Raw genomic sequence first — 27,148 nt, forward strand, 5'->3', positions numbered from 1 at the left:
GACATCAAATTCAAGGTCTTTTCAAGGACTTTCCAGGATCAGGATATTCAAGGACTGAATGTGCTGACACAGCTTCAGCGATGGCGTCCACTTTCATTGATTTGCGTCACGCTCTGAATCTGGACAAGCGATGGTTCGCGGCATCATTACACAGGTTTTTCCATATCCATCACTGTGGTGAAGCGGTTACAGTGTCACCTCACAGCAAACAGGGTGGTGGTTCAAATCCTGTCGACAAACTGCTTCTCTGAGTGCAGCTGATCAAACTCATCAAAACGACAACTTAAATGCCATACGACTCAGTGTGCGGCTGATTTGACGCGTGCATTAATAACCCGAGCGCATACCTTTATTGCACAGCGTGATTGAAAGCAACAATATGAGCCGTATCAGCTGCTGTCGTCGTCGTCTCAGGAAAGCCGACTTTAATTTAGAGCCTGATCAGGTTCCCTGACCCTGCAGCCAATTGAACTTATTCAGAAGAGCTGATTAAATCTGAGATAGAAAGCGAAAGAGTCAGACTATCAATCTCAGAAATGGTCTTTTATTAAAGTTTTTTTTAAAAGCCTGGGGGACGCACACACACGGCGAGCACTTACTATCCAATTCTCCGTGTCAGACGGCTCCATGACACTTTTTTTCCTCTCAGTGTTTGAGCAAATAGAGCTCGTCCTCAGAGACATTAGTGGAACCGAAAGATCGCCTCCAAGCAATTTAGGGATGCTGGTAAAGCTAATAAAAACAAGGAGCGGAGTCTAATTCAATTGTAAATCAATAATTAGATCAACGTGGGAGTAAAAAAAAAAAAAAAAAAAAAAAGGATTTTCTTGTGGAAAACAATGACAGAGTTAAGAGATAACAACGGTTACCCATCAGCCGTCGTGTGGTTGAGTCTCCTCAGAGAGCGTCAGGACTCTGGGGGGGAGACGAGGACGCAAATTGCAGTCTTCACAAAATTGCTCATCCTGATGAAGACTGTTGAACTGTGAAGCTTTTGACTTGGACAAGACGATGTGCACTCTCTTCCTCGAGTTGTTCCAGTTCATACATCACTGGCCATTTGAGCAATTTGAGCAGTTCCTCAATCCTTTCCGAATGTCATACACCATAAGACCGGAGTCTGGGTCATTGCTCGCTTCAACTGAATGGAAAAAAAAAAGACACTGACAGGAATTTAAAAAAACAAGTTTTTCTGTGTTTGATACCACCATCACAATCTGGAGAATCGTCCGATAACATCAGCCTGATACAGTCTTTTGACATCTTTTAAATTAATTTCTTAAGCAAACTGCTGAACTGTCTGAGCGCATCACTAAACCAAGTGTGTGCTTAGTGAAGCATTTACGTGACATTTAGGCTTTAATGAACGCATCGGATTTTACGTTTTTCTCACATCGGCTCATCCCGACGTTTATTCTCTTCACTGAAAACGTGGCTGCCAAGAACTTGATAAAAGATAAACCTGCTTAAGTCTATCTAGACAACATTTTAGTTCTAACTTTAAATTCATAATTCTGACTTTAAAACTTAGAACTCTGACTTTAAATTCAGAATTCTGACTTTATATTCAGAATTTGTCTTTACTCTCAAAATTCTGACATATCCTCAGAATTCTGACTTTAAAACTCAGAATATCTGACTTTAAAACTCAGAATTTCTGACTTTATCCTCAGAATTCTGACTTTATTCTCAGAAACTCAGAACTCAAATATTTTTTCCCTGTGTGGCCCTAATCCTCTTCCAGACTTTAGGATTATGTTTGCCTCTTTATCTTGTTTTTGGACAACCTTTTTTGACTGGAAATAAACGTTTATCAACCGATTACTTTCCTGCACCGAAGTCCATGGAGAAAATCAGTGTTTTTAGCTCACATGGACACAGGAGCTTCTGCCTTGTGTGGTAACTTTGTCGCCTAAGTCAATCCAAACAAAGGATTTTTAAAGCATGAAGTCACCAAATGACGCATATGAACTCAGTGACAGCAGTGGTTCAACATCTCCCGTGTGCCGAGGTGTAACATTGCTGATTTTCCAGTCGGAAAAGTTGGTTTAATGGCAAAATAACAAGCAAACAGGTTCTCAGGATATTCCAGGGTGAAGACGGCCGACGTTTTTCTTACGTGAGCCTTGTGTAAAGTGGCTAAAGTCCCCGCTGACAGCCATGTTTTCAGTGAGAGCACTCATCCGTGTCTGAGGCTGCATCACATTCCGAAAAAAACATTTATCCCTTTATTTTCTCTGGTTTTGTATCTCAGTGCTGTTCATGTTTTTAATTGAATGAAATAGAAAGAAGAGGAAGTGGAATCTATTTTTTTTTTGGAGTCCATTATCGCCCGTGTTGAATCTTTTCATATCTATTAGGAGGTCGACGAGGACGAGAGGTCTTCTTCAGGGTTTCTCAGAACGGGGGAAAAGAAAATGTCAGTCTTGAGCAAAGAAAACAGAAATGTTTGTTTATCGGCAGGATTTTACCTTTCAGATAAACACGGAGAACGTACAAAAGGTTAAAACATGAACTTTTTTCCATTATCTGTCCAAGGTTTCTTAAGTAGCGGTGCATCACATTCCATCTGCGGGGCTTCTAATAATAGCTTGAGCGTTTATTAACAGTGCTGTGTTTCGTCACAGCCACAGAAAGAGTTTAAGGTCATTTGGTAAATGACTTGATTGAACGTTTGTCCCGCTCGAGTCCGTCCAAGATGGAGTCAAAGGCAAAAAGAGCCAAGTGTGATTTGTAAAACGTGTTTATGCAAATGAATGTGAATAAAAATGGACATGTGTGTGAAGGATTTCCTCCCCCTCCAGCCTCCTACTCCCCACTGACCATCTGACAACACGCAAAGCCTTCAGAGAACTACTCATTCATCATCAGATGTACAGTTTCTTGCACTGTGAATGTATTGATATTTGTATACGTTTGTACTCATGCGTTCACGGTCCTTTGGTTTTTATTGGCAGGAAGTATCAAGCAGTGGTGATAGATGTGGGTAAGATTGAGAAATATCAAGGGCTGGTGATAGGAGAACAAGAGGGTGGAACCTCCAAACTGGGAGAGAGTGGATCCAACAGAGTCCAGCGACACCATCTGAAATCTCATTCCGGAATAGTGCAGTCCTAGGAAGAGCTAAGATACTGTTCACAACCCTCAGAAGAAATCATTTGGTTCTCGTAGCCTTCAAATAAATGTTTGATATTATACATACTGTAAGTAAAACCAGTAGCCTGAATGGACGAACACTTTAAAGCAGAAGCTTATGGCGTAAACAAAGGCCACCGTAGTTCCCTGATGTGTAGGGCGGTCACTTTAACCAAGGGTTAGATTAAAAAACGTCAAATAATCTCTACAAAAGAAAGTGACAGCCCCTCTGAAGAGCTTAGGTAAGTGGATAGTGAGTGGAAAAGTCCTACGTTGTTGTTACAATCTACAATATCACCATTAAAATGTGTCCTAGGCTCCGCCCACCAGATGAGCATGAACAGGTGCACGCTCTTCACACACGACAGATGACCCCGAGGTAATCAGTCAATCTCTGAAAGGCCCATAATGACAAGGTCTTATTGAATTAAGTATCTATCTGTTTTTGTCCTTTGTCCTATCCTTTTTCCTTTATAGAACAGTGAAAAGCAAATACAGCTGCATCTCAGGGCCGGGCCAATAGGAGGCGCACTGTCTCTCTCTAACTAACCGCAGGACAGTTCAAAGTAAAAAAAATGGATAATATTGACCAAAAATTACAACAAAATGTCGCCTACTGGTCACTTTGCTGTATGTATGAAATGTAGATTTATGAATAATCCAGTATGAGATGATAATATCCATGAGAAAACGGTGTCATTAATATTATTCAATAACTTTTTTCCCCAATAAATGTTTAAAAACATCAGCTTATGAATATTTATTATGGTTTTGTTGATATTTTCCAAACTGCAAATGAAGATTTGCAACATAAGTGCTCATTGTTGACAGGTATAGTCTTTTTGTTGTTGTTGTTGTAGAAGAAAACAAATGTTCAGTGTGGAATGAGAGGCTTTTAGGGACGATTTAACTTAATTATTATTGACCTTAAGAACAAAGAGGTTACCAGGGGTCAGGACGTACAGTCTTTCATTGGTCGCTCTGAAGCCCAGGATGGGTTTGTCGCAGTCCAGACTGGCCACCTGTTGCTTGGCAACCTGACCCACCTGGCGTCCCTGCTTCCGGTTGAAGAGCACCGTCTCCACGGGCGACGGCTGGCGGTAGATGAAGGCGCGACAGAGACACTCGCAAATCGAAGAGTAGGAAAAGTTCGGAGCGCAGGATGCAAATTTCTTGGCTTGTTTGGACGCCTGGACGTATCCTGCGAAAAATGGGAGAATGAATCGGTTCAGAAACGTGCACATTGTAACTTTAAAGGTGCATTATGTAATAAATCTAAAGCAACTGGCCGTAAAATCCTCCTAATATGTCACAGAGACTGAGGAATAATGTTCATATAACAAACTGCCAGTACAGCCAAAATAAAAAAAAACTTTAGCAAACCGCAAATCATGTTTATGTTTTGAAATCATGTTTTGGCATGTGGCGCCACCTACCACCGTCTACAAATCACTGCAGTCAGTAGAGTCTCCAATGACAGAGAAAATAAAACCTAAAAGACCTATTTTCAATTTGAGTGTAGTAACCCTTTTTGGCCACATTCTTACATATGGCGCCTTTAATCCTTTCATTGATTACTCAGAAGTCCACAGGGGGGCGATAGATATTGAAATTGCGATCGATTGTGAGCTTGATGATCTCAAATGTCTTGTTTCTTCAGCAAATAATACAAAACATATTCACATTTAAGAAGCTAAAAAAGTCAAAAGGGCTTGTTTTAATTATTAAACATAATTAAAATGAGTAATCGATAAATGGTTGAAACCTTTAAAAAAACAGTGCTGGAAACACAGGGTTGAGTCTAAGCCAAGATTCTCACGAGAGCTTAATCCGTGAAGCAAAATCTAATCCTCCACATCACGCAGACTGATTTGAATGGTTAATGTGCACCATAGGGAGAGAGATCTGTTAATGACCCTGTTTTCAAACAACATCCATGTCTCTTTCAAGCTACAATCAGTGTCGGCGTTAACTCCCTCTCATCGTCGACTGCAGCCATTTAAGACGCTCCTCCGTCTTCTCCAGTGCAGCGCTGCAGGCAGCGGAGCCGCGGGACGGCAGATGTAAACAGAGTTAATGGCTTTGAGGATGAATTATTCAGCTGGAGCTGCGATGATTTATCAAAAATGGAAATGAGACTGATGTTCAGTGAAACCTCTGATCACACGCTCGTGCTCAGGCTAATAAGAGAAGATAAGATGACTGGACCGCTCACATCTACCTATAAATGTGAGGAAAGTCGGTCCCTTTTAACCCCATAACTGTCAAACGGTTCGCTTGATGGGATTAAAACTTGGCAGGTGACTTCATAAAAGGCACCAGTGTGTGCAGTTCCAACTTTGGCCATGTTTGGATATGAAATCCAAGAGATATCAGTAAAAGAATATGGGTACTGTACTAGTAAACATCACGCAGTCTGTCAAAACGAGAGAATAAAGTCGGCATAGAGATTAGAGAGAAGAGCGAGGACAATTAATCACAGCACAGCCGAGTGTAACGTCCAAATCCAAAGAGACTGCAGTTATTTGATCAAGATAAAGTGTGTGTCAAAACACCAAGATGATGAAACTCTGCAGTGCAGCAGGAATCACAGATGAGAAAATAGATTTTGTTTGTTTGAAGGACTCCAAAAATGTCAAATCTTCATGATTTATTTATTCATGGAAATGACTGTTAAGATGCAACGATTGAGAAGCCATGTTGTGATTAAGAATCAAACAACTGTCAACTGTCTTTTTTCTTTGTGTAGCTCAACACGTACCATTGTCACGTGGTTTGTTTGTCTGCCTTGAACACAGTAAACTAAGGCCTCAGCCACATGGAAACAGGCATTTCCCAATATGATACTTTTGTTTTCCATAAACACGGAATTGTTCCAAGAATGTATCCATAGACACAAAGGTCTCAAAACGCTGAAGCGTATATGCTAGGCCTGTGTGTGGCGCTGTAGTGCTGCCACAGAAATACACCAATTCTGACGATACAAAAGCTTTTTTACATGGACATCGGACAAAGGGGCCTTGCTTCACTGTGGCAGCCATCTTGTGCCACCAAGTTTCTGCAGCAGCCAAATCTGCACACAGTAACTGATGCACAATCTGCAGTCTCACCATTAGGGGTCACTAATTCCCACGTGTTAGACCCTTTTTTAAACTCTTACCCAGGGCGTTGAAGGTGGCCACGTGCTCCCACATGTTACCCGGCTGCTCGGGACGCGGCTGCCACACCAGAGCGTCCACGTCGTGTCGGAGGCAGAGGCAGGGCATTTCCGAGGGATTCACGTCCACGGTGAACAGATACTGATGGCTGCTCAGATTCACCTGGACACACACAGAGAGAGATAATATTTGTTGTTACCATGTAGAAAACTACTGTATAAATATGTCAAATAAGAGAAATAGGGGTACAGGTGCTAGTGTTTTACTGGTGGGTAAATAAACCACCTCTTCTGAGGCTAACACTGTGTTAGCTAATAGCTAATACAATTGATGTTTCATAAAATTTATTGAAAAGTATTTTAAAGCACATAATTTATAACATATACATATAAATCTTAAATTATAAGGTTGGAGCAAATTTGATTGGGAACCCAAAGAAAAATCAACCGCGACCCAACTTTGGGTCTCAACCCAGCCTTTGGGAACCTTCCCCCCCCCCCTGTTTGTTTACATGCTACCATATCTTCCTATATATATATATATCCATTCATTAATTATATAATAAATTTCCATCCATCCATCCATCCATTATCTACCATTATCCTCCACCGGAGGGTAGCAGGGGGTGCTGGACCTATCTCAGCTGATATTGGGCGATAGGTGGGGTACACCCATGGACAGTTCGCCAGTCCATCACAGGGCCACATATAGAGACAAACAACCATTCACTCACACACTCACACCTACGGTCAATAGAGTGACCAATTCACCTAATCCACATATCGCATGTTTTTGGACCTGGGTCTTCTTGCTGCAAAGGCAAGAGTGCTAACCACTACACCATCCGTGGGCCCTATATAATACATTTTACCCTTAACATTGGTCTTTTGTATCTTAATGTCCACAAAAGTGTTACACACCGATTGCATGCTATGTCATTTTAATATTTCATGTATTTTATGATTCAAGTCTCATCTCTTTGTTCTCGGGTCTCTCTTGGGAAAAAAAAAAGAAGATCTTGATCTCACAAAGAATAAAACTCCAGTTTGAAAATATTAGAAAAATGTTTTGATTCCAACTACTTTTCACAGGATTGTTGTTCCTCTGTTTATGTCATTGATACAAGATGATAAAAAACATCAATAACTCTCTCAATTCTCTACATGCTTCTTCCCACATGAGAGATTCCCATCAGAGGCCATTCTCCATCTTGAAATTGACCCCGGCCGTACTCGCCGAGGCTCTGTCTCGATGGCGGTGTGATAACAGCCATAAAAGTCTATTTATTTGCCGCGCAGTCATCTCACTCTGATAAACGTGCTTGACGAAACAGCTCAGTGTGAGCGCTTGCTGCTATTTTGGCCTCTGCCTCCCATTTGTCTGGGACAGAAAATGACCATTGCTGTGACACTATCGCTCTTCGACATCTGCCCGCTTCACACTGATCCTCGACACTCTGAGTCAACACACACCTCCTGTCCTTGAATACGCCCGCCGACGCGTCTCCGCGTCTGTCAGGCAGCGCAGCCTCGTCCATCTCCGCAGACACTTGACAGGCATTGAAACTTCAGCATGAACCAGCCCATATGTTGTTGTTGGTGGTGGTGGTGGATGCTTGATGGCGTGCGCACATTGACAAGCCATTTAGCGAACCATCACTCCTCCACTCAAAAAACTCATTTTCTTGCCACTTGTGTGTTTGACTGAGAGCCTGCGACAGTCGTGAGCGACGCACTCCAGTGAAGCCCGCTGATTCGGAGTCAAACGAGCGACAGCAAAGCGCGATAATAAATACAGTTTAACGACAAGGTGCTTAACCCGACTGTGGAGATAAGATTTCTACGTTTCTAGCACAAATCGGCTCGACTCTAGTGTTTGTTTGTTGTTTTTAGTTTTTAAAAGGAAGGGAAATAAATAATCTTTATTGTCATTATACAATTGAAATTGCAACAGAAAATTCTCTACTTTCTATTTTTTGCACTGATGCAAGGGTTTCTACCTCAATTTTGTTGTACTTTGCAATGACAATTAAAGATATTTTATTCTATTCTCTATTCTATAAAATTAACTTCCGCCAAGGAGGTATGTTTTCACCGGAGTGTGTTTGTTTGTCTGTTAGCAACATAACTCGAAAAGTCGCGGAAGGATTTTGATGAAATTTTCAGGAAATGTCTGCAATGTGACCAGGAACAAGTGATTAAATTTTTTGGCGTGATCCGTGGGGGATGGGGGGCTGAGCTGCCTTGGTGGAGGTCTGCGCTCTCCGAGTGCTTTTCTAGTTCAAGTTTTTGCTTTTGTTTTTTTAGGGATAGTACCTGGTGCTTTTTTTGACGAGGTTTCTACAAGTCATGTGCGAAACACAGCAAACTTTTTTAGGCGTTAATACAAAAATGCTACATGTGGTGTTGTGGAAATTTGACGTCAATAGACTGCCGGTCACCGATTGGTCAGAGAGTGTCGTCATCGGAAGAGTCATGAGTGTGACATCCGACAGTACGACTCTCTTGGACAGACGTCTGAAAAGAAAGTTGTCTTTATGTGTCAGCAGAGGGAGTAAAAGCCTCCACCTCCACCTGCCCTTTTTTTATTAAAAATTAAATCACCAAAGCAAAACTATTCGAACACACGCACACATACTCAGGATACCGGATACTGTTAAATTGCTTTTTTGCCTTTTCAAAGTCAGTGACTAAGCAGTGTTATACGGTGACTAATAAAGTGTATGACTGACTCTATCAAAGCCATTTCCTCTGACACCTTGTACTGGCCTTTTTCCCCCTCTCATTATTTGACAGAAAAACCTTATTTTCTCACCTAGGAGGCTTCATGTCTTTCCCCTTAAGAAAAAGACATACCAACACGAAGTGAACAGAGAATCAGTAACTATATAATAACAGCAGAGAGTCTGAGCTACTGCTTGACAAAAATCATTATTGAATGACGAGGATTTCGCTGCTCGAAGCCAAACCGAGCACAAGATTACATTTTAAAAGACAGAAAATCAATTCTCACTGATTCCGGTGAGAAAAAAAATAGTGTAAAGGAGAAAATTAATTCAAGATGAGGAATAAAAAAATACCAAAGAAAAGCTCAGTATGGCAAGGGTTTTTAAAATGAATGACACTGCACTTCACTACAGCAGTCTACCATTTAAGAAGTTAAATGTTATTAATAAAATACTGCAGACATAGAATGAAGGGGGATACATTTAATTAAATTACTGAAACATTTACTGTATTATATCATGTTTTATATCCTTTATTAATGTCTAAGGAAGTAAATCTGTCTGGTGTGATATTTTCACAATCAAATGTATGTATTTAAGCCAAAAAATATGCAGTGAATAAAGATGGATGAAGTGTTTCTAGTTTCTCCCACTGCCAAAAAATGAAGAATAAATAAATATATATATATGTATAGAGCATCTGATCTATACACCTACAAAACAGAAACAAGAACTGCAGTGAGAAGCAGTTTCTAAAAGTAAATTAATCCGTTCTATGTCAGTTTAAGTGGTTGTTCGTGTAGACGCCATGTGTAGTACAATTAATTTTTTGTACTATTTCTTTTCTTTTTTTTTTTTTAAATGTTGTTACAAATGATAAACCTGCTCAGACGAGTTCAGTCATTTACAAAGTGTGTGCAAAGCGCCAAAATAGATACCAAATCCAACATGGCCGACTTCCTGTTTGGTCAAAAATTCTCAAGAAATTCTGGACGGCTCTTTAGAGTGAGGGCAACTTTCAATCGGAATAGGAATAAGAATAATCTGAAGAGAAACAAAAGGCTATTTTTGAGCCTTTTCCGGGCCCTAATGCTCGTACTCGGGTCCTAATAATAAGGTATATTTGAATTTGGTAAAAACGGCGCATAAACCAAAGCAAACGTATATGTAGCACTGTGATTCTGTTTGCCCATAATAATAATAATAAAATAAATCATACAATTAGAGTCAGCAGCACAGACAAGTACTGAGAGTGAATTACTGGGAGTCGCCTGACTCAGTCTGTAAAAAAGCTTTTAGTGAAAACTTATTTTCATCAAAGAGGTTTAGAGTCTTTGAAGGACAGGAAATGAGAGAGTGGCATTACGAAATGAAAAGCACTTGCACCTGCACACAGAGGCCAGATGTCTGTAATAACAGCCAAAATGTCAACTCTCTGTCATCGCCTCACTGTTGGCGTCATGTTCCTGTTGAGGCTGCTGCTGCTGCTCACTCGCCTTCACAGCCACAGGACAACGAGGAAGGACAAAAAGGGAAAAAAAAAAAAACTGTTTATTTAGACTCTCTCTCCGTGTCCATGACGATGAGCCTTTTAAAACCACCCACGCACTTAGTTCCACTGAAAGCAGATATGGTGTCACGTCAGATATCATCAGATACGACGACGTGTGATTTTCAGAACGTGACGGTCTCGTGGAGACGCGGCTATCCTGTCGCCACCGGAGAACAAACGGGTTTCACACCATCGTTGTCTCTTCACACACTCGAGTCAACGGCGGCGTCACACCGGCGTTTACGCAACACAATGACAATGGAGCTTATGATACACTGCGTCAGGCTGGTGTCATCATTTAGACATTCAGACTTCTGCAGTACATACAGTACATGCCGAGGCATTAACCTTGAAAATCTGAATGAGTGTCTGCAAAGCTCTTTATGTCGGGGTCAGCAAGGCTTCCATCACTTGATAACTTCAATCGAGCATTGATCTCGATCCCTTATCTCCAATCAAGGACAATCTTAACGCTTCAGCACACCAAGACAAAATGGACAATGCTTTGCTTCCAACTTTTTGTTTCCATCAAACTGAGGAAGGTCCTTAAACCCTTGGACCGCACAGAGCACTGACCTCAACCCAATCGAGCACCTTTAGGATGAACTGGAACAGAGATTGTGAGCCAGGCCTTTTCGTCCAACATCAGTGCCGAACCAGGAAATCGTTAAAATAAAGCATAAATACATATAATCGACCTAATGTCAGCCAGGCCAATAATCGGTCCACTAAGGGTCCTTCTACAAAAGATGAGGTTCTACCTGGAACCATTTGCTTCTGAAAAACCCTTTCTTCAGGATTTCTTCAAGGGTTCTTGGTAACACTAATGGTTCCAGTAAGAACCATTTTGATCCAGAAAACCCATAAAAAACCCGATCCTGAATAAAGGGTTTTAAAAAGGGTTCTCTTATGAGGACAAGCCGAATAACTTTATATGGTTCTACTTTTATTTCTAAGAGTGTACGTACATCTACCTAACATTTACCTAAATATCTATTAACTTCCTCCTTGAACAAAATTCAAGAACTTGATGATGATTTTCAAAAAATCACAAACTTTCAAGGACTTCAAGGACCTGTGGGAACCCTGTTTATAATATATGTAATAATAATATATCTATCCTATTATTTATTTAGTTTCCTCAGATTCTTATTGTGTGCTTTTAAATTGAATGCGACTGTTATAAAGTATGTATTTCTGTGTGTGAGTAAGTGTTTCTTATGAGTAAAAACAAAAAGCAAATTAGAAAAGAGAAAGATAGGTTTGTCATAGTGGTATGAGAAAGCAAATGAAGGATTAAAGCGGATCCAGTGATGGGGAAGAGTAAAGAAAATGATGGCTTCCTGTATGACAAACATATAGGAGGTGACTCACATACACACGCACATATGCAGACCAAACTGTCCTTCAAATGGAGGACGGTGTACAGATAGGATTATAAGGCAGCGGCTCGCCAGGCTGCACTTTAGCAGCGTAAATGGAGGATGAAACATAAAGGGCTTTTATACACTTCCAACTCTTCATCATAGCCTGGACACAGACACTGTGCATTATATTTAATACTCATTATCAGCCTTTCATTATACAATGAATGGCTTCTTTTTCACTCAGAATTTTCTTTGTGGTGTTTTTTTTTTACCATAAACACAGAGGTTATTTTGTCCATTGAAACAGAAACTGAAAGAGGGAGCATCAGCGTTGGACGAAGACCAACGTCCACGAATGACCTCAGCTTTTGCAAACTGCATTGTCGGGTGTTTGGGCAGAGACAAACATTCACCTTGGCTCATTATTTGGCATTTTCACGACACAGAGTTTGTTACATATGCTTCTACAAATACGTTTAATTTTATGACGCCAATTCCTCAATTCCATTTAAGGAATTTAGGATCCAACGATGTTTTGAGATAAAAATGCATCGACCAGTGTTGAAGTAAACACATGCAATTTTTCACCTTGAAAAATAAAGCTGAGGAATGATTGTGGCAGTTTTTTCCTTCCAATGTTCTGTTCAGGACGGAACAAAGACAGAATTCAACTTTCATTAATCTGTTTGATTTTTAAGTAAAAAAAAAAAAAAAAGTGTTAAAAAGAGTACAAGGTTGAGTTTATGAATGGGTAGAATTTCAAATAAAATGTTAGCAAACCTTCAAGCCCCAGCTCTTGAAGGTTTTGTGTAAAAATCTTAGCTTGTGCGTTCTTTGTTTACTAATGGAAAATAGTCTTTTATTGGGCAAAGTGAGAATTTGGTTTCAATGAAATTGGAAAAAGCATTAATAAAATATATAAATGAATATGTTGTGTGTTTTATTATGAACTGTAGCCGAGCTCGCGTTGTGAACCTGCTATGTCTGTCAGCGTTTAGTGCTAATAGATTAAAATACAATGGTAAAAATGTAAATCACTATATACTTTTCTGTGTATTCACTGCTGTAATTTTGAGTATTACATCTTCTGCTAAAACGGCTGCTGATATTAGCATTTATGCTTTTGAGCTATGCTCGTGTCGTGGTCCTGCTAGCTGTGTCTGTCAGCATTACGTGCTAATTAGCCACTGCTTAGCATGGGAACACACTAAATTACAAGGTAAACATGATAAATATTACACCATCTGCAATAACAGCTGCTGTCATTGAGCTTTTATTACTGCTAGCTATGTATTAAGTGCTAATTAGCCAATGTAAGCATGCTAACACACTGAAATACAGCATATAAATATAATATATATAAAAAAATCTGTCCATCCTCTGACCACAAAGTGGATTTTTGTTGGTTCTGCGATACTGATACTGTTACATTGAGAAGAAGTATTTGGGAAATAATAAAATATTTATTCGAAAATCTCAGAAAAGAGGTCATAAAATGCTACTTCCCCCGAATTGGGGCATTCATGAGGCTCAGGACATTGTTATGACTTTAGGAAGATTGATTTCAGACATTTTATTAGCAATTATGTATGATCCCTGTATCCAATGGCTTTTAAAATATATTAAGGATCTGTTGGAACCTTAATAATGTATACGAATCAGTTGTGCATTGTGCATTGTGCAAAAATGAAAAAAGTGAACCACAACAATAAAAAACCCCAAATCTAACTCTACTTTGGATAAAAACCAGCACCACTGGTGCAATATCTTACTATTCCTGTCACATGGACAGGTGATGCAGATGAAGTGGGCATGAATGTTCCTTATTTACTGGACTTATGGGGTGCTCTTTGCTCGAGTGGCTTGTGAAAGCCAAAGCCAGCAGTGGCTCACAGGCTCGCTTGGAGCTGGGCTGAATAAAAACAGGCTCTCACAGAGGCAGCGAGCATCAGGTAGCCAACAGCACACTTGAGGGGGAATGAGAAATGGAAGGAGACGGCCGAAATGAGTGAAAATGTTAAACAGGATCACTCAGACCTGAAGGATTGGAGACTCAAAGTGGCTGCGAGAGAAGCAGTGAGATGTTACTCACCACCTGAGTGGGCTTGAGTGATTCTCCGTCAAAGTGTGTGAGGCTGGAGCTGTCTTCTGGGAACCCATCACAGTCCTCCAGCTCTTGAGTGTTACAGGCGGGCTTGTCCTTGTCAGGGTTTCCGTTCTGCACAAAAAAAGGAGAAAGAGTCATACAAATCTGAGACTACGGCAACACTTGTTTTGCATTTATTAACATGTAAAACAGGCTTGATCTGCATTGCGTGCGTTGAGTGGACCCTGGTGATACGAGTGGAAAATGAGGGTGAGACAGGAAGTGGCTTAAAATGCCCAGCGTAAGATTGGGAGCGGCGACTCTGGGGACCACAGTATGACGGTGTGTGCAATACGTCAGGAAGAAGAGGTCTCTGAGCAGCTGAAGAGCAAAGTGACAGAGAGGCCACGCAGGAGACAGGAAAGCTGGAAAGCTAAAAGGGTAGATTGAATTAACAATGTGTGGATCGGAAGGTCACGACTCCTGAGAAAGTAAAGTGGAAGTAAAAGTTTGGTGGCTGAATCATAATTTCAAACACATGACCGAACCTGACATTTGTCAATCTTGAGCTTGCGGTCTCACCATGTCTTCAGATGTGAGGTGGGTCAGTCTTTCATGGATCAGGGCGGCTTGCTCTTCGTTCATCACAAGCTCACCTCTCCTGTCACCGATCACCAGCTCCGGCCACATGGGTCCTTCGCTGCGTTTCTGCAGGGTCACCTCCAGGCTGAGGACACACAGTCATAATGTGACATTTTATGACGTTTAAAGTCCCTGGAAAGTCTTTGAAACTTTGTCGCATCACAGGAAGATTAGGCTGCTCCTCGCCTCACCAAATTTGAATGATTTAAAAAGGTCTCTAATTGTTTAAAATTTTTGATCCAAATTGCGAAAAATTCAGCAACATCTATTTAAGATTAACTGATTATTAATTGATCACTAAATTAATTGTAAGCTATTTTGATAATCGATGAATTGGACTATTTCAGCCCCAAAAATGTGATTATTTTCTTGTTTTCTTTGCTCCATATGATAAAGAAATCATTATTTATTTATTTTTCATTTTTTTTAAATATAGGGTTTGTTAACATTATTTTTGTCACGTTTTATGGACGAAAATTAATAATCATGAAAACAAACGTCAGTTGATTCCCTACACACATGTCACACAATTTAGTGAAATTAGATTCAGACATATGATGGATTATACAGTAGAACAGCGTTTCTGAATTTCCACCAGAGGAAGCTTGCGTGGTACACAAACCACAGTGTGAGAACCATGGGTCTAAGCCACTAGCAACATTTGCTTTATAGGAATTTCCAGGCAGGAAGAGTTGAGTCACTCCTCTTTCTTAAATGCCACGAACCAAAAAAATCCAGTTTCCAAAAAAATTTAAATAAATTGTCCAAGAGCAACACGTGCACTTCAAATGAGAATGAGGCAATCAACCTGTAAACATCCAATCAGGAGCAGTGTAGTGGAATATAATGTAGTGTTGATGAGAAAAGTCAGAGGAGGGCAGACGGAGCTGCGTTACACCCAAAATACAATCTAAAGAAGGAAGTGAGCAGCTTGAAGCTTGAAAGTGAATTTCACAAATCCTAAAAAGCAGGAAAGCAGCACTGAGCGGTCATTTATTATATGGACATTTTAAATCAAATGAGTTCATCTCATCTGCAATGCAATGCAACATACATGTGACTGTTGGAGGAACACAGCCGTTTCTATTTGATTTATTCATTTCTATAACTAATAAGATGTCTGTATTATTTATTACAGCACAAGCCTAATAATTAGCTGCTTAGGATGCGTCGTGTGTAAGGACATGTGAGCCTGGCCATTATTTATTAAAGAACATTCTCCATGGATTCAAGGGAAAAAAAATTAGAATACATTTGAATAAAATCATGTTTTATGGAGGTATGAGTATATTTGCATGTCTTACATGTCATGGTGTACTCTCGCATGTTCCTATCAGAATTAACGTCACGGCAGAAGCAACGAGGACATGTTGAGTCACGCTGGTGGTTCATTGTGTGTGTGTGTGTGTGCAGTTTGGCACTGAATGCATAACAAATCAGTTTGGTTTAACCAAAATATAATGATCTAGTAACCCTAAATATGATGTTAATTCTTCAGTAAGACACAGGTAACATGCTGTAAAGACGTTTTTGAAATATCCAGTTATGGTTAGGTCATAAATACATCAGCACAAAATGTCTTTTTAACAGCTTTAACAGCAGTTCATTAGCTACTAATACTGATGATTGTCATTTGACTTCATCAATTAACCAGCTAATCAATTTCTGTCTTCTTCTATTTACTCCTCCAATTAGAAAACATTTTATATTACAACAATGCAGTAATTGTGGTGATCATTTATAGGAAGAATATTATTTTTAATGTAATATCCCGGACATAATTTCACATGGAAATGATTGGGATATTAAATATGGATATTATAGAGTTGAAATTCATCCTCTGTTATGTCCCACGCATCGTTATTTTCAAGGTCATAGTGCTGTATTTGTAGTCATATTTCCATTTAATTTGAATACACTATTACAATGTTATTGCATGACCTTATATAAGAAAATATATGGAAGAGGAATATGAGCGGATGAAATGCTTTCCGTTTTTTTACCAAGAATTCAACACTGCTTTATTTCCACCGATTGTGACGTCTTCATTCCAGGAATAAAAATAACCTGCTGCTTCACAGTGAGCGCACACTGCAGCTCCAAACTGAATCAATCCTTCTCTATTGTCGTGGAGAAAACCACGTGCAAAGCTGGAGAACCATAAGAAGATATGAGAGCGACACAAAAGGGCAGCTTGTTAATTCAGCTCCGGACAAAAGGGAACCAGGATGGTGCTCAGCTGTCTGATCTATAAAGAGCATCACTCATTGTCCATATAGAAAAACATGCTCGATATCACGACGGGGAGTGCTTTTTACTTTCCTTTTTTTTTTTTTGTATTCATATTTACATTGTAAAAGGACATGCAAATGCAATCTACAAGCCTAATGCAGAAACATGCCTTTCCCCCTGAGAGATTTACATCACAAATGCCCATTTACTCATAATGGAAACAAACAAAAAACGCGTCTTATTTGCATTTTGTTTGGCTACTATAATGTCCTTTGAGTTTCCATGGAAAAACAGCTGAATATAATAAAAGAAAGCGCATCCGGACACATCCACACAGCTGCCAAACAGCACAACAAAAAGGTCACAGGCTGGAGGTGTCACGCAGTACATGCTAAATGACCATCTTTGCCAGATCAGCAGGGATAAGATTTATTTACAAGAATAAAGGAATGAAGCCTTCAGGATATATACTTGAGTCCAATTCTTTAGACTTCAGCCTTCAAACCTCTCTAGAGTTACCAGGAAACTAACAAACAGGCTTTGTAACGTCATGTTTTTACAGTGAATGGAGGAAAAGGAAGAAGACGAAGGCTCTTAAAGTAGAAGGATATGACTCAACTTGTATTGACGAGTAGATTAATAGAACGAGCGCTTATGTAAACTACTCAAACCATGTATCAATGTTTTCTTTTTGTAATATGCTTTTTAATTATGCCACAATGAATCAATGTGAATGTTTGTTGTATAAAAGGAGGAGAAAAGAACACCTTCAAACCCGCGGCTGGGTCCCATCGGCCCACATTATCAATCACTGCCCTTCCTGGTCTTCAGTGTGGTGATGCACCATGACATCAGTCACTGTCAAACAATGCGTTTTAAAAGCCTAGAATTCAGTCACCACTGTCCGCCATGTTGTTTTATTTAAAGAGCAGACCATATTTGGAAAATCATGGGGGAGCCCGACTGAGATCCAACTGCAACAGCAGTTACTTGACTGTACAACAACCATCTATAAATGCAAGGAATGTTTGTCGGTTAGCATAAGCTAACCCTGACCCTCGTTTGCGCTATACATGTACAATATGTGAGATGTATGTCATGCAAAATCAACTTTTTAATACTTATATTTGGGACTTATTTTGGGAGTCATGTTTTTGTGGTCTGCCTCAGTCTAAGTACAGGAGATAAAACATGCAACGTTGACTTCCGCACTCATTGCTACGTCATAATGACACAAGTCCGCAAAGTGTTCTATTCCTGGCTGCACAGTGCAGCACAGAGTTCTACACAAACTTCCAGCCTCAGAGGATTTACATTTTATATATGACAGCAATGTGCCGGCTAGAGTCGGCAAATACTCGCTTTTCCAAATGCTAACTGCTGTTAGCTCCCGGAGCCTCAGTGACACTGACGTAGTTTCCTGTGTCTCATTTGCATTTAAAGAGACAGACACTCAAAACTGAGCGTTCTGAACAGGCTGTTTTGGCAGAGTGATTGAACTGCTGTGGTGCTTCATCCTTAATGTATTTTGACCAAAGCATGTCTCAGACATGTTCATTAGGACACCAGGGAACTAGATTAACTTGGAGAAATAGGGTATAATATGTCTCCTTTAAGATAAATGACGGTCAGAGAATGAAAGCGAGCATGACAGAGAGTAAATAAAGAAGATTTGTGAACAAAGCAACATTCAACTGCAATGTTGCTGTCATTTATATACTCTGAGGTGTCCTGTTGTGCTCACATTCAAAGATCAATTCAGAGACAGCAACTGTGTTGATGCCAGGCTGCAAACCTTTTGTCATTTTTGATGATCCAAGTGCTGCCTTCAGGGTCTACGCTCCCATACATCTGACCTTCTAGCAGAGGAGGGAAACCCTGGACTCCGACGGAGATGTTGTCTGGTGTCAGCCTGAACTGCACCTCCTGTTTGGTGACGCCCTCAGGCATGCGCACACACACAGTGATGTCCTCCACTGTCTGCTGCCAGAAGTAAATGGCATCTGAATTGAAACGGGGGAGAGAAATGCGAGGTAATAAAGTTAATGGAAGATTCTGTGCCAGCTGTTACTGAGTCACACACACACACACACACAGACATGGATGAGTGACAGCATGATGGAACTAAGGGGGAAATTACAGCCGAATATTCACTGACACTTCAGATGGGAGTCTGTTACGATAAATCAGTTATTACAGCACAAGAAAAGAACACCAGCACTGGTTATCAGTTCGTTGCGCAGCAGCCATTTTGACCTTTTTTACTCTGGAAAGGCACAGGTCACACACACACACACACACTACTGATCACATTAATGACAGCTCTGTTCAGGTCAAGTAAGACAGGACGATGAGACAGTGAACCGGCGTGTGAACATGAAGAAGCTAAATGGAACTCAGCCTTCATTACTTTGATTATTTATACCTGTGATTTTACACCTGTGACCTGTTAGAATGGCTGCTGTGAAAAAGTGGACAGCTGGACGGATGGATGGATGGATGTACTGTATGAATGGATGGATGCATATGTGAATGAATGAATGGATGGATGTATGTATAGATGTTTATGTGGATGGGTGGATGTATATGTGGATGGACAGATGGATGGATGTATATGTGAATGGACTGATGGACGGATGTATATGTGAATGGACGGATGGATGGACGTATATATGGATGAGAGGATGTATGATGGATAGACCGACGGATGTGTGGATGGACGGCTGGATGGACAAACGTATTTGTGGATGGACAGATGGAAGGATGTATAGATGTATATGTGAATGAACAGATGGATGTATACATGTATGGATGGATATATGGATGAGTGAATAGAATGGAACAGAACAGAATAGAACTGTATTGTTCACCAAGGGGGAAATCTGCCATTGGCTCAATAGCATAAATCATAAAAGGAGACATTGAGGAATTTATCTTATTTTAACTGTGTGGTGTTTATATAACCACCACAGAGTTAAAATAAGATAAGTGTCTGTCATCAAAACAAAAGGTGGAAATAAGAGTCAATTGTAAAAGACATGAGAAACTTAAACTGACACAAGTCAGTGGTTAATTGACATTAAAATACACTCTTTACTGCAGCTATGGATTAAAAGCTTGGTGGTCACTTTGTGGAGTTATGAATAAGTATCGCACTTGAAGTTAAGGATTTTTTTTTTTTACATGGATGGATGGATATTAAAGGTGCCAAAAAATGTCTTGTAAATGTAAAAATATATCCCATTACGTACAAATGAGGCTCAACAGTGAAGCACTTGTGCAGCGATCAGCCGACACCATCTTTAATCTCAAACCATTAACACCAATTGATTTCTTTGGTGTCATCTCTGCCGGGGATGAACGGATGAGCTTATATGTGTTTTCCTGCTGGTGAGAATGAGATCTCCAACACCACTCTCACATTTAATCAGATTTAGTGCAGCGGTCGGGCCACTGGCCAAGAAATTCACGAGTCGTTTCTAAAGCGGAGCCAAGCCAAGTGCTGACTAATGATTTTTTTTTTTAAAGGATCTCTTGATATTAAGAAAATGAACAGGGCCATTTGTCATGAGCTGAAGACGTACTGTGTAAAAAATACTGTACGTCTTCCATCACTGACTACTTTTACGTGGACAGAATTAACCAGATTAAGACAAAAGCCTGAGTAAGACGCTGGCACATAAAGCTGTCGCTTTCTTTCGTTACATTAACTAGATTAAGGTCATACAATGTAAGATTAAGACACGTGGAGTTTTCCAATCTTCTCTGGAGATGTGTAAATGTTTAATTTGATTACAGTGTGTCCTATTGGATTTTTGCACGTTGCAGTGAATGTAACGTTGACACATTATAAGATCAGCTTTTAGCAGTTGGAGAGAACAGTTGAGCTGTTTGTGGAGGAAAAGCAACAACATCCATTCAAAAAAAATTACCTCGACATGAACGAACCCAACTCAATACCGACAATCATTTGTAGGTTTTTGTACAAACACGTAGAAACTAGAGGATTTGAAGGTTCATCTTTTAAAATTGAATATATTGACATTACTCAAGATTAACTGATTTACTGTTTTCTTTTGCAGTAGACCCTCAGAATGGATGCAGATGTGACCTACGTCTTTACGGACTTTATCCCCCTACCAATGGAGATTAGAAGTAAACTGGTTACAAGCTACTTACAAAATTATTTTGACATAGAAAATATTGAAAATCGGAATAGATTTTTTAAATCTATGAAAGATAAGCAGATAAATCACAATAATAGGAAAGAAAATCTATAAATATTTTCAGTTTTATTTTATAAATTCCACAGAATAGATGGATGCCGTTAACAAACCAATCGTTTGTTACATGTAACCAAATAAATGAGTGGATTTCTCCATTTGAAATTCATTAAAACATAATAATTTGCATCATTTCTTAGAAAAAAACACTTGTCGTTGATGTGAATGTGGTCAATGTACGGCACACAGTCCGGCAGCAACAGTTAATAAACTCAATTTTCAATGGACAAAACAAGTGACTAACAATTTAAATGAAAAAATAGCACTAGCGTACAGAGAGCGTGCGTTTCAGTTCAGATTGAGTTGTCGTTTAAATCTGGATTTCCAAAAAGACACAAACCTGCCGAGTTTCTGCTCTGAATCTGTTCTCGAGGTCCAGATTTTTTTGATGTGTCAGAATCTCAGCAGGTCGCACATTAACATCCATCTGATTTTTTTTCCCTCCTCCAGTCGTCCATGACGACGCCTGTACTGTGTGGTATCATTTATCAGAGAGAGAGAGGGAGAGAGGGTGGTGGACGTGAGAGGCGACGTATGAATGAGAGAATGAAGGTCAGCGGGGCCGTGTAATAAATGGACGAACCGCAGGTCTCTCTTTGTCTCGTGTCCACACAGATGAGAACATAACCATGAATGAAGAAAACAGAAAGCTGTGCTATCATAAATATTGATCGCAAACAGTGACTCAAAGATGAGGCAGCGGAACTGTTTTCCCACAAAGAGTCAGAGGTCTCGAGAGTTCAATAATAACCATTTTTACCCTTTTATTAAACTTGAATCCATGTGCGATGAGAGCCGATTCTTAAACACACACTGACGTCACGACAGCTTTCAAGAGCTAAATTATGCTTTTTCTGATTGCACAGATGAGTCTGCCATCAACATGTTTGAGTGTGCGTGTGTGAGTGAGTTTGTATTTGTTACTTCTTCTTTTGTCTTCTGGCATAAACACTGACCTCGTCAGGACCAGTAGTCGTCATGGAGACCAAAAACTGGTCCTAAAAGGGAAGAAACTCATTTCCTGGAGGACCTGGTTGAGTTTAGGACTAAAGTTTGACTTGTGCATGAGTATGATCAATCTAATTATGCTGAATATGAATACATAAAATCACAGGGTTGATGTTTTTCCTCGCTATTAATAATTAGGGATGCAGGATATTATCAGTATTGGATTGTTGTTTCCTTCCTGACTTACTTGCTTGTGTGCTCCACAAACTATTAACCTTTTATGTTTATTTAAGTGGCTCAATTAAGAAAATTGATATCTACACAAAATGGCACTACAGAAGAGACTAAATGACCTTTGCAGTTGGGCAGAGGTAAAAAAAAAAAACACTCCTGATATATTGACATATTGGCAAAAAGTCCAATACTGTGCAGCCCTACTACTAATATGAGTATTTGTTTTATTTATTTATTTGCGGTGCCTTCTACCACAGATTATTATTCATTTTGGCATCACACACACTGAATATGTAAATGTCGCCCTCTATTCCAGAGTGTTAAGTGTAAACAGTGAGGCAGAGCAATATGGCTTAATAATAATATCTGGATGTTTTAAGTCTATATCCCGATATATACTGTATGGGGAGATAAAGGTGAACATGAAACTCATGAAAAGTTTTCTTGAGCGTGACAATACACTGTAAATACACTCTAAAATAAAATATCCACTGTTTATATACAGCTATTATATTAAGGTTAACAAATGCAGATGTATGCGTCATTAACGCATAGAATTCCTTTTAACCCACTGCACCTTATGCGCATATTCTGTTACAGTACACATTTTCGAATTGTATTCCATTTAAATGCACAAAAACACCAAAGTCAAATTCCTTGTATGTGTTGATGTACTTGGCAATAAATACAGATTCAGATTTTGATTAAACTTCACGTCTTTGGCTTTTTAGTGTTGAATAAAGGCTATTTATGTGTTAGAAACAATGAAATTTACTATAAATAAGATCAAATTCTGCTATAGCACAAATAACAAGGATTATTGTGTTTTGGCATTTCCATGCATTTTTCTTTTTTAAATAAATATATAATATATTTTTTTTATTTCAATGATTTATTCAATAAAATAAATGATGATTACGAAAGCAACAGCCTTCAAAACCAGGAAAAGTGCCACCATTTAATTGTCAACCACTTCCTACTTTCTGCTTCTGAAATGTGAACATTTTCTGGGGGGTTTTTGCTCCATTTGACAACAACAAAAAAATCAAGATTTTTCAACATTTGGACCGATCAAATACTCCATTCATTGATAAAATAATGGACAGATTGATCGATAATGAAAATAATAATTAGCTGCAGCTCTAGATATAATATCAATATGTTGTCCAGACCTGGTAAACAACTGTAATTACAACAAATTAACTTGGGTTAGGGTTAGTTCAGGCTGATGTTACCATAATACCAGAATAATCTGATCATGTAATCTTCTTTATCCACATATTTCTGTGCCAATATTCTCACAATAAAGCGCTGGTTTGCGTGAGCCTGAAAGTGTCATATACGGCACACACTAATACTGTGTGATTACTGGCACAGTCTTGAACACTGACACACACACACACAGCGCAGTTCTGATGAAACTCAGAAAAAAAAAATAAAATAAACGGCTTCATATCTGGCAGCAAAGTGAGGAACTGCGACGACGTGTTCGTGATCATTATCACCTTTTTGTTGTTGCCTGAATCAACAGAGAAACTAATAAGGAGGGGGGAAGAAAAAAGAGCAGAGCTGCCAAATCTCTCATTTCACTTCAGCTCCGCTTGTTTTTCTTCACTCGTTCACACTTTTCTGTTTGAACTCCGTAAACCGTCGACCCGCTGTGACCGGCAAATGGAAAATTTCATCCGAAAAAAAATAACGACAACATCCACTTTAATTTCAGAGACTCTGAGCGCACTCCTTTTCCCCCTGTTTGTGTATAAATACAGTTTACTCTGTACTCGCTTACCAGCTAATACACTTTCTATCCTTTTTTTTAATCCTATCACAGATGAAAGGTTTGATAAGGTTTGGTAAAAAGCTGCCATTATTCTACATCTGCACCAACACACACACACAGGTTTGTGTAGCTATTCTAGGACACTACACTGACTTCCATTCATTTGGACAGTCATAACAAAACTTAATTATTCCTGAGCTTAACCATTACCAGTTACTTCCCAACCCTAACAACAACCCAGATCTTTGCCCTAGACTTAACCAGGTTCTGCTTCAATAGGACCAGCTTTTGGTCTCCACTAGGACTACGGGTCCGGACAAGGTCAGTGTTTATGACAGAAAACGTCCTAAAGAGGTGACAAGAACAACACACACATATGCAACAACATTCTCAAAGAGGACATTCAAAAGGGCCTTTATAGGTGCTAAGTGCCTAACCCTAACCCTAAAACCAGGTCTTTATCCTGAAAAGGCCCTTTAAAGTTAAGACAGTATGTCGCCACAAGGTCAAAAATGTCCTCACAAATATTTAGTAGTAATAGTTAATAGTTAATTTTTTTGGACCTCACACATACACATCTGCACAACATAATGCGTTCCCTAAACCCTTACCCTAGTCTTGGCCCTCAAAAAAAGTTTTTAAGGGCTGAGAGAATGTCCTCATTCCATATGGTTTATACATTTTTTTGGTCCTCACAAAGACACCCATACAAGAACACACACAGCTCTGTCAAGGTCACCCATGCTTTTCTTATGTGTGTATTCACACCTTTGTAAAAAATGTGAGTCAGTGTTTGCCAACATGTTTCAGAGGTTTTAAATGTAACTGAGCTGAAAAACATTAAAAGGTTTAAAAAGAAAAAGAAAACCAAACCAAACAAAAAAGCGGCAGCAGCTGCACACGGACAGACGGACGGACGGACAGAGGGACGGACGCTCACTTTTGTTTTGTTCAGTCGTTCAGTCGAGTGTTTTGTGGAGAAAAGTTCAGCCCGGGTGTGAAAACCGCCCCCGTGATGTGGTGACAGAGTGAGTGTATGTGAGATACAAGAGTGCAGCCAAGTCAATAATTCCACTGTAACCATGAAACACACTGTAATTACTGTAGAGACACCACGTCCATACTTTTGTACCACATTATTCTTATATTCTAGGCCCAGTGTGTGGCATTCAGGTGCATTTTTTGGCAGAAATTGAGTCTATACTTTGTCAGGTATTTGGACATCAGGCCTCAAACGTTGAGCAACATTTCAGGAGCATGAAATCTTTGAAGTTTAGGGAGTTTTTGCATATATGGTCATATATGGCTGCAACTAATCTGTCAACTCTTAATTCTTAGTAGTAGTTTGGTCCATAAAATGTTGAAAAATGTTGGGAAAAGGTCTCAGAAAAGGTGTCTTTCGGACATTTTCAGGCTTTGCGAGACAGAAACTCATTTCCGAGTCATTTTTGATATCGTGATAAAGTCTCAGTGGTGACTTTTCCTGCTTTTAAAGGCTGTTGTGTTGATAAACGTCATACTTTTCATATTGAATAAGTTAGTGTAGGGGTCTGCAACCTGCAGCTCTAGAGAAAAAAAGGTTTATTTTTGTTTTTCAATTATTTTCTGTTAAAGTGAGCACCTCTTATTTAGAGATCAAGGCGATAAATACAAGTGCTTTAACATTTTGCGCTTCACATCCAGTATCTACGTCAAATGCAATATTAAAAGGCCTTGACATATGGCCTTGAAATATGTGAAGAACACGCTTTAATTAAATAATGAGTACATGAAGAAGTGCACATTTGGAGTGTTGTCCATCTTTGGATTCCTATAAAACATCCAGATATTTTTTACAAGAAATACTGATTTGATATTGTTATACATGTCAATATAAAATTATTTTAAAAAAGTATAGATTTTTCGATTATTCAGCCCTAGTGTGAACTGTGGTTAGGTTATGGTTGGTGACGCAGTGTCCTGAGAGAAGTTGTGACCCACTACTATTTCCCAGCAGCCCCCTGTGACCCACCTGTCTTGTCCACCTCCATCACCTCTGGTTCAGGCTGCTCCACAGGACGCCCGTCCACGTGCGTGAAGACGAATGGTTTCTCCGACGCCACCATCAGTCCTTTCCCCTGCGGCTCCACCGCTGCGTAGTGAGGCACCACCTTCCCTCTGAGCACTCTCTGCTTCCTCACCTCATACTTCTTCTCCTGACCTGCAGGAGACCAAGACGACTCAGACACAAGTGGCGAGACATTTTGTCCTCTTGGCAACTACATCATTCTATCAGATTTCATTATCTTTAGTTTCTTTCCTTACACAATAAATACACATTTTGAGGTTATCTTTTTAGTTTTAGTACATAATCTTACATAAAAAATACAAATTTTTAGGTTATGCTCGTCATTTTAGTACTTATTCTTAGACGATAAAGACACATTTCTTGGTTATCTTGAGATTTAGTACCTATTCATACATAAAAACAATGCATTCTTAAGTCATCTTTTTCATTATATTACATATTCATACACAATAAATACACATTTTAGGATATGATTTTCGTTTTAGTACTTAATAAAATGCAAATTTTCATGCCAACATAAAAAGAAACAATAGAACAAGAAGTTGCCGCACTTTTGTACGTGCACACAAAAATTTAACTAATTAATGAATCGGGTCGTGAGTGACAAACAGCATCAGGAACCCCACCGCAATTTTTATTATCTTATTCTTCTGTGGCGACATGGACTTTTACGCCACCTAGTGTTTCTCTGACTGACCTAACTCGCAATACTCGCGAGAAATGACTAAATATTTGAAAATGCTGTTCAAATTTTAACCAGAAACCATGCTACTATTGTTTTCTTAGACAAATTAATAATGTTAAGATTAGGTTTGAACCAATTATTAATATTTGTACCCTGAAAACCATAAGGAATTGAATTAAAAGTAAAGTTGAGGCGGTAAATGAACAAGAAAAGATGAAGATTATCAAAGTGCTGCATCTTTAATCCAGCAAAA

At 39.4% G+C, this 27,148-nt stretch overlaps 1 protein-coding gene across 1 annotated transcript in view; it reads right to left on the minus strand.

The window, feature by feature from the left end:
• Positions 1-4,046: 4,046 nt before the first annotated feature.
• The window catches only part of nudcd1 (NudC domain containing 1), a gene marked incomplete at its 3' end in the record, with an annotated part of 30,965 nt that continues 7,863 nt past the window's right edge, over positions 4,047-27,148 (minus strand). The window contains exons 5-10 of the mRNA XM_083900198.1: positions 26,154-26,342; positions 18,693-18,900; positions 14,606-14,750; positions 14,030-14,155; positions 6,296-6,455; positions 4,047-4,336 (exon numbers count right to left, since the gene is read on the minus strand). Coding sequence (XP_083756324.1) covers positions 4,047-4,336; positions 6,296-6,455; positions 14,030-14,155; positions 14,606-14,750; positions 18,693-18,900; positions 26,154-26,342 — 1,118 coding nt within the window. The remainder of the gene's footprint in view (positions 4,337-6,295; positions 6,456-14,029; positions 14,156-14,605; positions 14,751-18,692; positions 18,901-26,153; positions 26,343-27,148) is intronic.

This window comes from Microchirus variegatus, assembly GCF_963457635.1.
Source record: "Microchirus variegatus genome assembly, chromosome: 13".
NCBI lineage: Eukaryota > Metazoa > Chordata > Actinopteri > Pleuronectiformes > Soleidae > Microchirus > Microchirus variegatus.